Here is a 13,824-nt window from a genome sequence, read left to right as displayed (position 1 = left end):
ATTTGTGAAAGTAATACATTTGAGACTCAAGATATCTGTCTTGACACAGAACAAAATATCTGCCACTTTGAGGTCCAACCTGGTAGGATGTTCAAATCAATTGTATATATTTTTTATTATACAAAATGCTTGTATATATTGGAAAAGGATGTGCTTGCATTAGAACTCATTGCAACTCCATACAAATAGGGGATATGATTGTGGATACTACCAATCATTCAAATCTTTGTGTTTGTAATTTTATTAATATTTTAGGATGTGATTTTAACTATACAGTTCCTATTATTTCATATCAGCTTCTGCAGTCCAACTACACTCTGATCAAAGATTTGCGTCCAGCGCTAATTGGGATGAACCTCGCCTTAGTAAGGAAGCTTCTACAACATGATGATCTGCATCGACTATTAAATCGCATCAAAGACAACGGACAAAAGACCTTAATCACCATTCATCATGACGTGAAAGAGATACATCGTGTCTTGGAGAGAGTAATGAAGGTTGGAGAACATCACTGGTGGGAGGTTCTTTTTGGTTGGTCTCCCACAGCAACGGGAATCTTTAATTTTTTACTGCATCCGGTAGTTGTTATATTAGGTTTAATATTATTATGCTTAGTTCTTATAGTTATATTATATATAAAGACATGGCACTTGCTAAAGCAAGTGTCCCAGCTTGATTTAGTATTAAATAGGGATACATTGCATCGTTTCTTGTAAGACTTATTTTAAGGCTAATAGACGGTTGTAACGTTAAGATAGAACCTATATGAGATATTAAGATTTTAGATATAAAATATTAAGATTTTAAGATTTTAGGATTATTAAGTTAATAGGTTGTTATTAAGTTAATAGATTATAGGCTATTAGGATAGGATGTTTTGCGACTCGGGTTGTAACGGGGCAAGGCTTAACCGAGAGGACAATGGCATGTATAGGCGCAAAGCGGGGATTTCGGGGTGTACGCGGTTAGGGTCCTCTCGAGTTGTAGTATGCTTTCTTGAGCATGGAGAGGGGGAGATGTTGTCAGCAACTGCGAAATTGCGAGACCCCCCCGCGGGGTCCGATGTGCTAACCTCCCTCCCTGCTCTAATGATTGATGTGTGATGTGGGCCCCTAGGGGCGTAGACGAAGTAATTAGGCTATATAAGGTAGTTGATACGTGCAATAAACGCCATTTTACTGCTCATCATATTGGTGTCACCTCAGTAATTGGCCAAGCTGCGGTCTCCTGGGGAAGCGGAACGGGCGCGTACGGCAACACCCGAGGCCGACCCCTGGGATTCTGGAGTCGGGCGTATGTGCGCCGTGTAGATGCTCATGTGCCCAAGAGTCGGGCTACTGAAGAACAGCAAAACAACCATCAGGTAGATCGAGCTGCCAGAATTGAGGTGGCTCAAATAGACCTGGACTGGCAGAACAAGGGTGTATTATTTCTAGCTCGGTGGGCCCATGAGACCTCGGGCCATCAACGAAGAGATGCAACGTACAAATGAGCTACAGACAGGGGTGGACTTAACTACGAACGCTATTGCACAGGTTATTCATGACTGTGAAACATGTGCCTTCAGCAAACAAGCTACGAGGATGAAACCTCTCTGGGAGGAAGAGCGATGGCAGAAGTATAAATATGGGGAGGCGTGGCAGGTTGATTATATCACCTTGCCACCATCTCGCAATAGTAAGCGTTATGTGCTTACTATGGTAGAGGCAGCCACTGGGTGGCTTGAAACATATGAAGTACCCCATGCTACCGCCCGAAACACCTTATTAGTCTTGAGAATCAAGTCCTGTGGTGGTATGGCAATCCAGAAAGGATTGAGTCTGACAATGGTACTCATTTCAAAAATTCTCTTGTAAATACTTGGGCCAAAGATCATGGCATTGAGTGGATTTATCATATCCCAGAATCACAGAATCACAGAATCACAAGGTTGGAAACGACCTGCAAGATCATCTAGTCCAACCCTACCTGCGTCCCCTACCATGCACCAGCTTCTGGTAAAATAGAACAATACAGTGGGTTGTTAAAAACTATGTTGAAAGCAATGGGTGGCGGAACATTTAAGCACTGGGAGAAGCATTTGGCAGAAGCCACCTGGTTGGTCGGCACTTGAAGATCTACCAATTCCCATGGTCCTGCCAGCTCCATACATACTGTAGAAGGATTTAAGGTCCCTGTAGTACATGTAAAAAACATGTTGGGAAAAGCAGTTTGGGTCTTCCCCGTTTCTGAGATGGGCAAACCTCTTTGTGGATCTGTTTTTGCACAGGGACCTGAGTCCACTTGGTGGGTGATTTAGTGTCAACGGTTTACGGGCTGGTTCGGCCCGGTTCCGTGACGAGCGGGGCGGAGGGATCCGCAGATCCGCGCCTCCGGAAAAAAGGAAACAGGGGACCCCAAAATAATTAAAACAGCGGCACCGATTTGAGGAGAAACAAACTAATTTACTAAGTATATTATCGGAATGCAAGATAACACACTATAATACAATATAATCAGAATTGAAGCTAATAAATCAAATATAATGAGAGAGAGAGAGAATGTCCGAAAGGTGGATAGGCCTCACCACAACGCTGAGGTGAGATGCACAGTCCAGTTGAGCAGCAGGGAGATGGGAGCAGTGTCCATGACGAAGGGCAGGCGAGAAAAAAAACTCAGGTGACCTTGCCAGGAGTTAAACCTCCTCTCCCTGACCGCAAGGTCCCCTGGGGAATGTAGTTCTTCTTCTCTTCAGGGCAGGCACCCAGGACTTGAGCATTAACAGTTAAAGTCCCAGTGCCCCACATGATGTTATGATGTGGAATATCGAAAGCCAAAAATCACAAAACCATGACATTCCACCCCTTATTCCACATCACTACATCATGCTTAATCTGTATACAAACAGTAATTACCAAACATTAAACACACGCACACACAAAATTAATTGTGGCGCATGTGTCACAATAATGGATAACCTGTACAATAGCATCCATAGTTAAGTCCATCCCTTGGTCTCTAGCCCATTTGTATGTTGCATCTCTTCCTTGATGACCTGAGGTCTCATGGGCCCACCGAGCCAGAAATAATTCACCCTTGTTCTGCCAGTCCAAGTCTATTTGAGCCACCTCAATTCTGGCAGCTCGGTCTACCTGATGGTTGTTTTGCTGTTCTTCAGTAGCCCGACTCTTGGGCACATGAGCATCTACATGGCGCACCTTTACAACCATATTCTTTATTCGGGCAGCAATGTCTTTCCACAGTTCAGCAGCCCAAATAGGTTTACCCCTTCTTTGCCAGTTATTTTGCTCCCACTGCTGTAACCACCCCCATAAGGCATTTGCCACCATCCATGAGTCAAAAGATAGAGCACTGGCCACCTCTCCGGTTCAGCAACATCTAAGGCCAGTTGGACAGCCTTTACCTCTGCAAATTGGCTTGAATATCCTTTCCCTTCAGTGGCCTCTGCAACTTGTCGTGTGGGGCTCCACACAGCAGATTTCCATCTGCGATGCTTTCCCACAATACGACACGATCCATCTGTGAACAGGGCATATTTCCTTTCATTCTCTGGTAGTTCATTGTATGGTGGGGCCTCTTTGGCACGTGATACTTCTTCTCCTGGTGATGTTCCAAACTTTTTGCCTTCAGGCCTGTCCATGATGACCTCTAGGATTCCTGGACGGCTGAGGTTCCCCATCCGTGCTCGTTGTGTAATCAGTGCAATCCACTTACTCCAAGTGGCATCAGTAGCATGATGGGTGGAGGGAACCTTTCCTTTAAACATCCAGTTCAGCACTGGCAGTCGAGGTGCCAGAAGGAGCTGTGTTTCAGTACCGACTACTTCGGAAGCAGCCCGAACCCCCTCACTTGCAGCTAAGATCTCCTTCTCAGTTGGAGTGTAGCCTTCTTCAGACCCTCTGTACGCCCGACTCCAGAATCCCAGGGGTCGGCCTCGGGTCTCTCCTGAGGCTCTTTGCCACAGACTCCAAGTGGGACCTTTCTCTCCAGCAGCAGTATAGAGGATGTTCTTCACATCCTGTCCCATCTGCACTGGCCCCAGGGCCACGGCACGGGCCATCTCCTGCTTAATCTGTTCATAAGCCTGCTGCTGCTCAGGACCCCACACAAAATCATTCTTCATTCGCGTCACATGATAAAGTGGGCTAACAATGAGGCTGTAGTTTGGAACATGCATTCTCCAAAAACCCACTACGCCCAGAAACGATTCTGTCTCTTTCTTATTAGTGGGCGGAGACATGGCAGTGATTTTGTAGACCACATCTGTCGGGATGTGATGACGGCCATCTTGCCACTTTATGCCTAGGAATTGAATCTCCTGGGCAGGTCCTTTCACTTTGCTTCGCTTAATAGAGAAACCAGCATGGAGAAGGATCTGGATTATTTGCTCTCCTTTCTCAAAAACTTCCTTTGCTGTGTTGCCCCACACAATGATGTCATCAATGTACTGTAAGTGCTCAGGAGCACCTCCCTGTTCCAGTGCAGCTTGGATCAACCCATGGCAAATGGTTGGGCTATGTTTCCACCGCTGGGGCAAACAATTCCAGGTATACTGAATGCCCTTCCAGGTGAAAGCAAACTGTGGCCTAGATTCTTTGGCCAAAGGAATGGAGAAAAAGGCATTAGCAATGTCAATGGTGGCATATCATTTGGCTGCTTTTGACTCCTGTTCATACTGGAGTTCTAACATATCTGGCACAGCAGCACTCAGTGGGGGTGTGACTTCATTCAGGCCACGGTAATCTACCGTCAGCCTCCATTCTCCACTGGCTTTACGCACTGGCCATATGGGGCTGTTAAAAGGCGAGTGAGTTTTGCTGATCACTCCCTGGCTCTCTAGCTGACGAATTAACTTATGAATGGGGAGTAAAGAATCCCTGTTGGTGCGGTACTGACGCCTGTGCACCGTTTTTGTAGCTTTCGGTACCTGTTGCTCTTCCACTCGTAGCAACCCCACAACAGACGGATCTTCTGAGAGGCCAGACAAAACAGATAACTGCTTAACACCTTCTGTGTCTACAGCAGCTATTCCAAAGGCCCATCAATACCATTTGGGATCCTTAAAATATCCCCTTCTGAGGTAATCAATACCAAGTATACATGGAGCCCCTGGGCCAGTCACAATAGGGTGCTTTTGCCAGTCTTTACCAGTGAGGCTGATTTCGGCCTCCAACATAGTCAGCTCTTGGGAACCTCCAGTCACCCCATGAATATAAACTGATTTTGTCCCTTGGTGACTCGAGGGCATTAGGGTGCACTGTGCACCAGTGTCCACCAGGGCCTTATATTTCTGTGGTTCTGATGTACCAGGCTATCTAAACCACACAGTTCTATAAACTCTATTATCCCTTTCCCCCCCTGACTGGGGGCAGGGCCCCTCTATTTGTTACCTTCGTTGTCTGCAGCAACTGGAGCAATCACCTTTCTGGAGAAGTTCACCTTGGTGGTTGATTTGCCTTGTAATTCTTTTACCCGTGCTTGAAGTGCAGGAGTAGGTTGCTTATGCCACTTCTTCATATCTTCTCCATGGTCGCGTAGGTAATGCCACAAGGCAAAACGTGACGTAGTCTTACTGTTGTCACTTGCTTGAGCAGGAGGACGTCTTTTTTTGATAGCTGAGACGTTGGATGACACCGGCTGGGAGGAAACCAAGTTGATCACTCCCTCCAGTAGGCTGTCTTGGGAATTCTGATCTCCATTGGTTGTATCTGTTACCACCATGGATCCATTAGCATTAGTCACGGTAGACAGGTTGTCTATGATACCTTCTTGCTTGCTCTCCATTGTGTTCAGCTTTTCAGCTACCTTTGCAGTGGCTGAAACACAAACTCTTAGAGGGCTTAAATGTAACTCAAAGTCTTGAAGTTTATTAATCAGTTCATTTATAAGGGGTCTCCTTTCCCCTCTGCCATACACTGCTGCAAATGTACTGGCATACCTCTCTGGTGCAGTCTTTGTGAATGTGCGCCACATGTTTGGTGTACACCTGACTCTCTCAGGATCACGCTCTTGGTCTGGATCATCAGGAATGAAATCAGGGCTATGTAGCATTTCTACAACAGCATATTCTCTCAAATAATTGATGCCTTTTTCTATATCAGTCCATTTCTTTTTCTCAGGCATCAGATCGTCTTTGAAGGGGTATCTTTCTTTTACAGCTAACAACATCCGCTTCCAGAGGGTGAAGGCCTGGTTCTGGCATGTACCAATGCCTCTGTCAATGGCTGAGTCCCTAGCAATGCCACCCAATTGGCCAGCTTCTCTACTATCTAGCCACACACTGTTGGCCCCATTGTCCCAGCATCGAAGTAACCAAGTGGCAATAGGCTCATTTGGGTGACGTGAGAAGTCTTTTCTCAGACTTCGAATTTCATTCATTTTCAGAGATCGATCAACAAAGGTAACAATATCTTGCTCACCTCTTCCTCTTTCAGGACTTCCTGTTGCCCTTGTAGACGTTGGTGACTGTGGTCTTACTGAGGGCCCCTCCCCTGGACTCAGAGGTGCTTCTCTTAGACCTCGGAGCCACTCCTCTGGACCTCTTTCCTCCTCTTTCTTCTGTTCTGAGTCGAGATTCGTTTTATTTTCCGTCCTCTTACAGGGGCGACTGACATCAATTGTGGTGCCTCCTGTGGTTGATCAGGTTGGTCAGTTCCAATGCTCTCACCCTCTAGCTCTGCTTGGAGTCTGTCATGTTCGACTATGAGATTATTTAGTTCAGATTGGAGGGTGTCTCGCTCAGTTTGGAGGGTGTTGAGTTTGGATTGGAGGGAGTCTCGCTCGGATTCGAAGGCATCTCGTTGAGATTGGAGATTCCTTCTCTCAGCTCGGAGATTCTCCCCTTCAGCTTGGAGACTTTCTCTTTGCATTTGGAGACTCTGTTTATCAACTAGGAGACTCTCTCTCTGGACCTGGAGATTCTCCCTCTCGGCTCGGAGTCTCTCCTGGAAACTCTCCTTCTCAGCCTGGAGATTCTCCCTCTCAGCTCTCAGACACTCTCTCTCAATTTCACAAACTCTCTCCCTTTTTGGGATACTATTGAATAAGGCCCGGTAAACATTAGCCAGGCCCCAAATCATTTGTGCCTCCTCAGATCTGCTTGAGCCGCAACATTCCTGTCTCAAATAAATGCTTAAGCTTTCAGGGTCTTTCAGGTGTTCAGGAGTAAAGTTCCATGACACCGAAGATGGCCATCTCTCTAAAATCTCTCCCGAGCCTCTCCACACTCCCTGCCATTCAGTATTCTCTGGTTTTGGGGAAGGCTTCCTCAAAATACAATAAATACAAAAACTGACTGAAATAATGAACAGTAAATTCAGGGAGATTAACAAAGCCATCAGGTGAGCATTCAAAAACTGCATAAAGGATTCAGAGGAGAGACTGGGAACCTGTTTAAAAATCCCAAGTTCTGTGAAATTAGCAGCTCCCTCTGCAAACAGGTTTAAAAGATAAAGTGAAATCATTTTTTTTCTCTTTACGGGAGCAAGATAGCAGTGCTCAAAGTTTACAAATATCCCAGAACACTGGCAGTCCGCCTAGACTTTCAAGGTCAAGTTTTCAGTGAGCGCCGGTGAAAAAGATAAACTTTCCCAACGAAGCTCTCCGAGAGCAGAGAGAGATTCGTCCTAAAAAGCTAAAAAACAGCCTTTGCCCGCATTCTCCACCAAGAATGTCAACGGTTTAAGGGCTGGTTCGGCCCGGTTCCGTGACGAGCGGGGAGGAGGGATCCGCAGATCCGCGCCTCCGGAAAAAAGGAAACAGGGGACCCCTAAATAATTAAAACAGTGGCACTGATCTGAGGAGAAACAAACTAATTTACTAAGTATATTATCGGAATGCAAGATAACACACTATAATACAATATAATCAGAATTGAAGCTAATAAATCAAATATAATGAGAGAGAGAGAGAATGTCCGAAAGGTGGATAGGCCTCACCACAACGCTGAGGTGAGATGCGCTGTCCAGTTGAGCAGCAGGGAGATGGGAGCAGTGTCCATGACGAAGGGCAGGTGAGAAAAAAAACTCAGGTGACCTTGCCAGGAGTTAAACCTCCTCTCCCTGACCGCAAGGTCCCCTGGGGAATGTAGTTCTTCTTCTCTTCAGGGCAGGTACCCAGGACTTGAGGATCAACAGTTAAAGTCCCAGTGCCCCACATGATGTTATGATGTAGAATACCGAAAGCCAAAAATCACAAAACCATGACATTTAGAAAGGTGGGGATTTTTGATGTGTTCCACAAGGGAATTTAATGTTGGGGGCGTGTAATCAGTAATTCTGTGTATATATTTATGTGTGTGTGCGTGTGCGCATGTGTGTGTGTTTAATGCTTGGTAATGTTTGTTTTTTTACTTTGTGTGTATTAATCATGATGTAGTTATTTGGAATAAGGGGTGGAATGTTACGATTTTATGGTTTTTGGTTACTGGTGTTCCACATCATAACATTGTGTAGTGCACTGGGAGTTTAAGAGTTAATGCTCCAGCTCTGGGTACCTGTCCCAGAAGAGAAGAACTTCATACTCCAGAGGTCATTGAGTTCAGAGAGAGGATATAAGTTTTCTTAGATCATCTGACCTGTCCTTTTTTAGATCTTTCTTGTCTGTGCTGCTCGACCCGACTGCATGTCTCACCTCAGCATTATGGTAAAGTCTTCTGTTTTTGGATACTCTCTCATTATATTTGATCTATGAGCTTCAATTCTAATTGTATTGTATTGCAGTGTTTTATCTTGCATTCCAGTGCCATATTTAGTAAATTAGTTTGTTTCTCCTATGGTAGTTGCCGCTGTTTTTAATTTCTTTGGGGTCCCCTGTTTCCCTTTCCTGGAGGTGTGGATTTGCGAATCCCTCTTCCCCACTAGTCATGGAACCGGGCCAAACCAGCCCGTAAGACATTGATGTGGAATACCGATAACCAAAAAATCATAAAACCATGTCACCTCTTCCTCCAAAGCTCTCTGCCCCAGGTGCAACCTTGCCCATGGCAGAGATTAGAACTGGATGATCTTTAAGGTCCCTCCCAACCATTCTATGGTTCTGCAGTTCTATGATTTTTAAGGTCACTATCATGCCTAGGTTTGTCTCTCCACTGAACTGGGCCAATGTGTGGGTGCACAGGTGTCTGTATTCCACTAGGACCTAGACAGGTAGCATCACATGACCTGGTGGTACCAAGGCTCTGTCTCCAAACATGACATATATTTAAACACATGTAGAAAACACAAAAAAATGCTGTTTCCACATGAAGGAAACATGCAGGTGTTTTTTATTAATTCACCTTAAGCTGGTTCTTCCTCACTTGTGCTTTCCTGCAAACTCAGATGTGTGCATATTTAAATGTGGCTGAGCTAATGTTTTCAGATTAAGTTATGCTCCACCAGTGCTACTTTCCACTGGTGAACACTGGGGACAAAGCACAGCACAAAGCAAATATTCTCCTAAGGTCTTGTAATGTGTGGAGCTGCCATTCTGTAAATACTCCATTGCCCTGACATCTCCATGAATCCCTTCACCCACTGGACTTGCTAAGAGCCTGCAAGACAAGAGCCCACTGATTCCTTGGGGTCCTTGGGACGGATTGGGAATGAGTCCCATGCAGAGAATCACCCAAGTAAAGTAGGGATTATTTCTGCCCTGTGGAAACCACTTGATCCAATAATCTCACGATGGTGGAGTAGAGGGAAACTCTGTCCTACATCACCCATCTCAGGCACTATCTTTGATCAGCAGTTGACAGTTTGAGCAGATTTCACATATGATTTATCAAAAAAAAAAGTGACACGCTTTGACCCTACTTTATTGCACTCTTCTATTACCACTCAGCAACAGTTGAGAAAAAAAGGTGCAATTGTACCATAATTGACTGGGATGCAGGATATCTTCAGATGATTTACTGCCAGTTTTGCTGGAGCCTCAGTACATAGTGAGATTATGGTTAACCAGAATGGACTGATTTCAGTCATCCCAAATTCCCAAATTGCTACCACAGAACAGACTGGAGCACTCCTCCTTGACCCTCCCACACTAACTGTTGTCGCTGGTTGACCACTGGACCATGGAGATGTGATGAGGTTATTGAGTATTTCAAGGCTTCTGGAACAGAATGGAAAGGAAATGAGGTAAACTGAACTGTAGATAGTCACCCCAATGTCTGCCCTCTTGGGCACACCAAGCAAGACAGGTGGGTACATCCATCACACGTTATCCAAAGCCATTTTGAAGCCTTTGAAAGGAATCTAGCTGAAGGCACAGTCCATTCAGAGCAAACCAAATATTGCATCTCAATAAATCCCTTTGGGTAGGGCATGTTGAACAGAAAGGCGCAGTTGAACCTGGTTCTCATGCTCACAAAGACTAATCCACCACCACATCCATCCACCTCGTGAAGGCCAGTAGGGTCCAAGACACAGATGCTGCACCCCTCCAAAGCCTCCAAGCTACACAGAGCTGGTGGTTTTCATGCAGAAAGGTTTACCTTCACCCAAGGTAAGAGTTCAACCAGCCGTAGGGACTTCTCTCCTGCTGAGGACATGTGGATGTTGGATGTGACATGGAGTACCAGTCAAAGCGATGGGCCAGCCCAGATCACACATTGGCCTCAGAGCCATTGTATTTTAGGTATGGGATGGTATAGGATGAGCACTGGGCTGCTGCCATGGCAGTCTGCTCAAGCTGACATGACAAGCAACAGGAACACCTATCCTGCAGCTCCTCCCCACCTCTAACAAAGCCATTCTGCTCCATGGGTCAAGTGTATACTTTTATTTCTTAATGGAACATAAACTCCTTTAGAAAAAAAAACACAATCTGGATAAGAACATGCACAGAAAAAAACACCAATCTCGTGTTTTTTTTTTGTTTTTTTTTTTTTTAATTTGGCATTTGTCATTAGCATTTATATTAAAGCAAAGTGCATCTTATTTTTCTCATTTATACACATTGCACATTACATAAATAATGATGCTTATAAAATGTCTTTGTATTTACAAGTAATAATATATTTGTATATAACATAAAATACATTTTTTTCTTTAATAAATCTCAGGTTTTTTTTAAGGAATCCTTTTTTGTGTTTTCTTTCCAACGCACTACAATGCCAAAGTTCCAATGTGAATGCTCTCTTGTTCATTTAAACCTTTTTAGAAAAATAGCTTATGTTAAGTTCTAAACATGCTCATTGAGCTAAGAACAATGTAAAAGTATCATACGTGTATATGAATTCAAGAAGAAATGAAAGCACAATGGCATCTCTAGATATAATTGTACCAGCATAACTTAAGTCAACAGGTTCTGACAGACTCAACTATCCTTTTTCTTTTTCTTCTATCTCCAACTATCTTCTTTCCTTTTTCACTTTTTCTTCCCCATTTGTTTTTATTTTGTTTTGCTTTGTGGGTTGTTTTTTTTCAGGCTTATGTCATGTTGTATCTCAGCTCCAATTGCATAACATGAGCCATGCATGGTTTCTTCACCACTGTTTTCTCCCCTTGTACCAATCCATGATGATAAAATGGTGGAAGGATGAGTGTATGGATGGACAGCGTACAGGATAGACACAGGGACAAGACGCAAACCTAACAACAATGACCCAATGACAAAACTCAATGACAGAAACTACACAGGTGGGATAAGACCTGGTGGGAAGTTTGTGCACCATTGGTGGTAGCTACATTGGATTAGCACTGCCGGGTAGGGGTGCCACCAGCACTGGGATTGGAGAGTGTGAAAAATAAGGGGATCCCATCATGCTACCCAAGAGCAAGTGGCTCCCAACCCACCCATCACATAGGATAATCCTTTTGGAAGTGGGAAATGGTTATTGTATACAGTCTGCTCCCACTCCACCCTTTACTTGCCCTTCTGAGTTACTGGTTGTTCACACTTTAAAAAAATAGATCTATTTATCAAAATACCTGGATGAAAATCTTTCCATAAGCTATTTCTTAAAATGGGAAATGACAACAAACAAAACAAGAACAAAAAGGTTGCATGAAAAGCAAGCACTCGGAAGTAATAACAGCAAAGTAGTATAAATGCTATGAGTCTGCTCCGTCTCATGTCATCGATCATTAAAAATAACTTCCAACCAGCAAGGGCAGCTGCTGATGAACTGCCTGGTATAGCATTGGCCCCAGCCCTTCACAAAGCTGATCTGCATGGTAAATCCGGTCCATGGCTGCTGCATGAACTCGTGGTCATTTGGCCTCTGCAGGCTGCATGCCTTCTCATAATCAAAAGCCTTGATGGAAAAACCAGGGAACACTTTGTGCACCAGCAATGTCCTGGAGTCAGGGTTGTCCAGTGTGGCCGACTTGATGAAGATGGGGTAGCTGCTGCGGTTGTAGACCCACACGCCATCCACCTCCTTGGTGAGCTGGATGCCGTACCCGATCTTGCTGCGTACCTTCTGCACCAGCTGGCTTTTGTTGTCTGAGTTGAGCTGCCCGAGGCAGAAGCCATTCCCCTGAGGTAGATCATAGAAGATATCCAAGGAGGGCTCTTGGACAGAGTACAGCTGACCCACACGCATCTTCTCTTCCCAGTATGCCACCACACACCAGTGTGAGTGATCCCCCATCTCCTGAATAACTTGAGAATCTACAGGGGGAGAAAAAAAGGATAAGGAGAAATTGAGGACGGGGGGGTATCATGATCCAAAAGCGATACGACATCATAAGGTCCATCTCTTCATGATGCTCTCCACACACACCCTGACACCTTCAGCACACTGGAGGTGCCCATGGCCAGCCTGCACAGGGCCCTGGGCAAACTGGTCTGGTGGGAGGTGACACTACCCACGGCAGGGGGTTGGAATTTGAGGGTCTTTAAGGTCTTGTCTAACTCAACCCACCCCAACCAATCTATAAGGTCCCTCCAACCCAGCAATTCCACGATTCTGTGACCTTCAAGGTCCATTCCAACAGAACCGTTTGCTGGTTCTAAGAACTAAAAGGTCCCCATTCTGTGGCTCCACCATTCTGTAATGATTTTATGATCACTGTGGGAATCAAATGTTGTTTCAGCATTAGAATTGGATTAAATTATTTTTATTTTATGATCTCCGCAATCATAGTTCTTTTTGGGAGTCCTTCTACTTAACCGGGGGAAGATCTCTGATAAGTTTCTGTATATAGGTGTATATATGTATATTTTATCATACACACTGCAAGAATATCCTGCACGAGAGCAAACCAGAGAACAAGCCATGGCATGCCCGAGGAAGCGCCTGAAGAGACATTGGGAAGGCCTGACATCATCCCCCAAGTGCTCTTTGTTTAAAGATGACTTTAAAGAAAATCACCATATCAATACGGCAAGGAGAACAACAAGAAGACATCTTGGAAACAACAGGATGACTACTGACTGGCACCAGATAACAAACAAATGAACAAGTAAATAACAAATGTAAACCTTCTGATAAGATTGTGAACCTGGAGTACCCAGCCATTGGGGAAACAGGGGAGGGGGGAGGTAAGGGGGAGAAAACAGGGTACAAATGCTGTCATGTTGTGTCCATAGGCGCGCTCCTACTTGCGGGACGCCCGCCATTGCAATCGCGAATAAATTCTGCTTTTATCAGAGATACCGTCCTGACAAAATTACTTGGATTATTTCCAACAATTTGGGGGCTCGTCCGGGATTATTATCGCCTCTTTAGGAGTTTCCCTACTGCCCTGCACAGGATAGGTGCACCCCGCTGATTTCAGCGGTCCTGTCTGGGTGGTGAGGTGACTCCTTGGTACGGCCGATAAAAAACCGAGACTGTTACAAAAAGGATGGGCTCTGTGAAAGCCAAGGGGCAGGTAGGCACAGGTGTTGGCCATT

At 45.0% G+C, this 13,824-nt stretch overlaps 1 protein-coding gene across 1 annotated transcript; it reads right to left on the bottom strand.

Moving 5' to 3' along the window:
• Nucleotides 1-11,032: 11,032 nt before the first annotated feature.
• LOC122171120 (mothers against decapentaplegic homolog 7-like) lies at nucleotides 11,033-12,640 on the bottom strand (the record flags this gene model as incomplete). Its single annotated transcript, XM_042838494.1, has 1 exon — nucleotides 11,033-12,640. A coding segment is annotated over one exon (582 nt), but the record flags the coding sequence as incomplete, so codon positions are not given.
• Between the last annotated feature and the right edge of the window lie 1,184 nt (nucleotides 12,641-13,824).

This window comes from Centrocercus urophasianus, unplaced genomic scaffold, assembly GCF_019232065.1.
Source record: "Centrocercus urophasianus isolate 14NV4802_14NV808 unplaced genomic scaffold, USGS_Curo_1.0 seq_810, whole genome shotgun sequence".
In the NCBI taxonomy this organism is placed as follows: Eukaryota; Metazoa; Chordata; class Aves; order Galliformes; family Phasianidae; genus Centrocercus; species Centrocercus urophasianus.
Note: the sequence above shows the minus strand (reverse complement) of the source record. Positions and strands in the feature narration are given on the sequence as shown.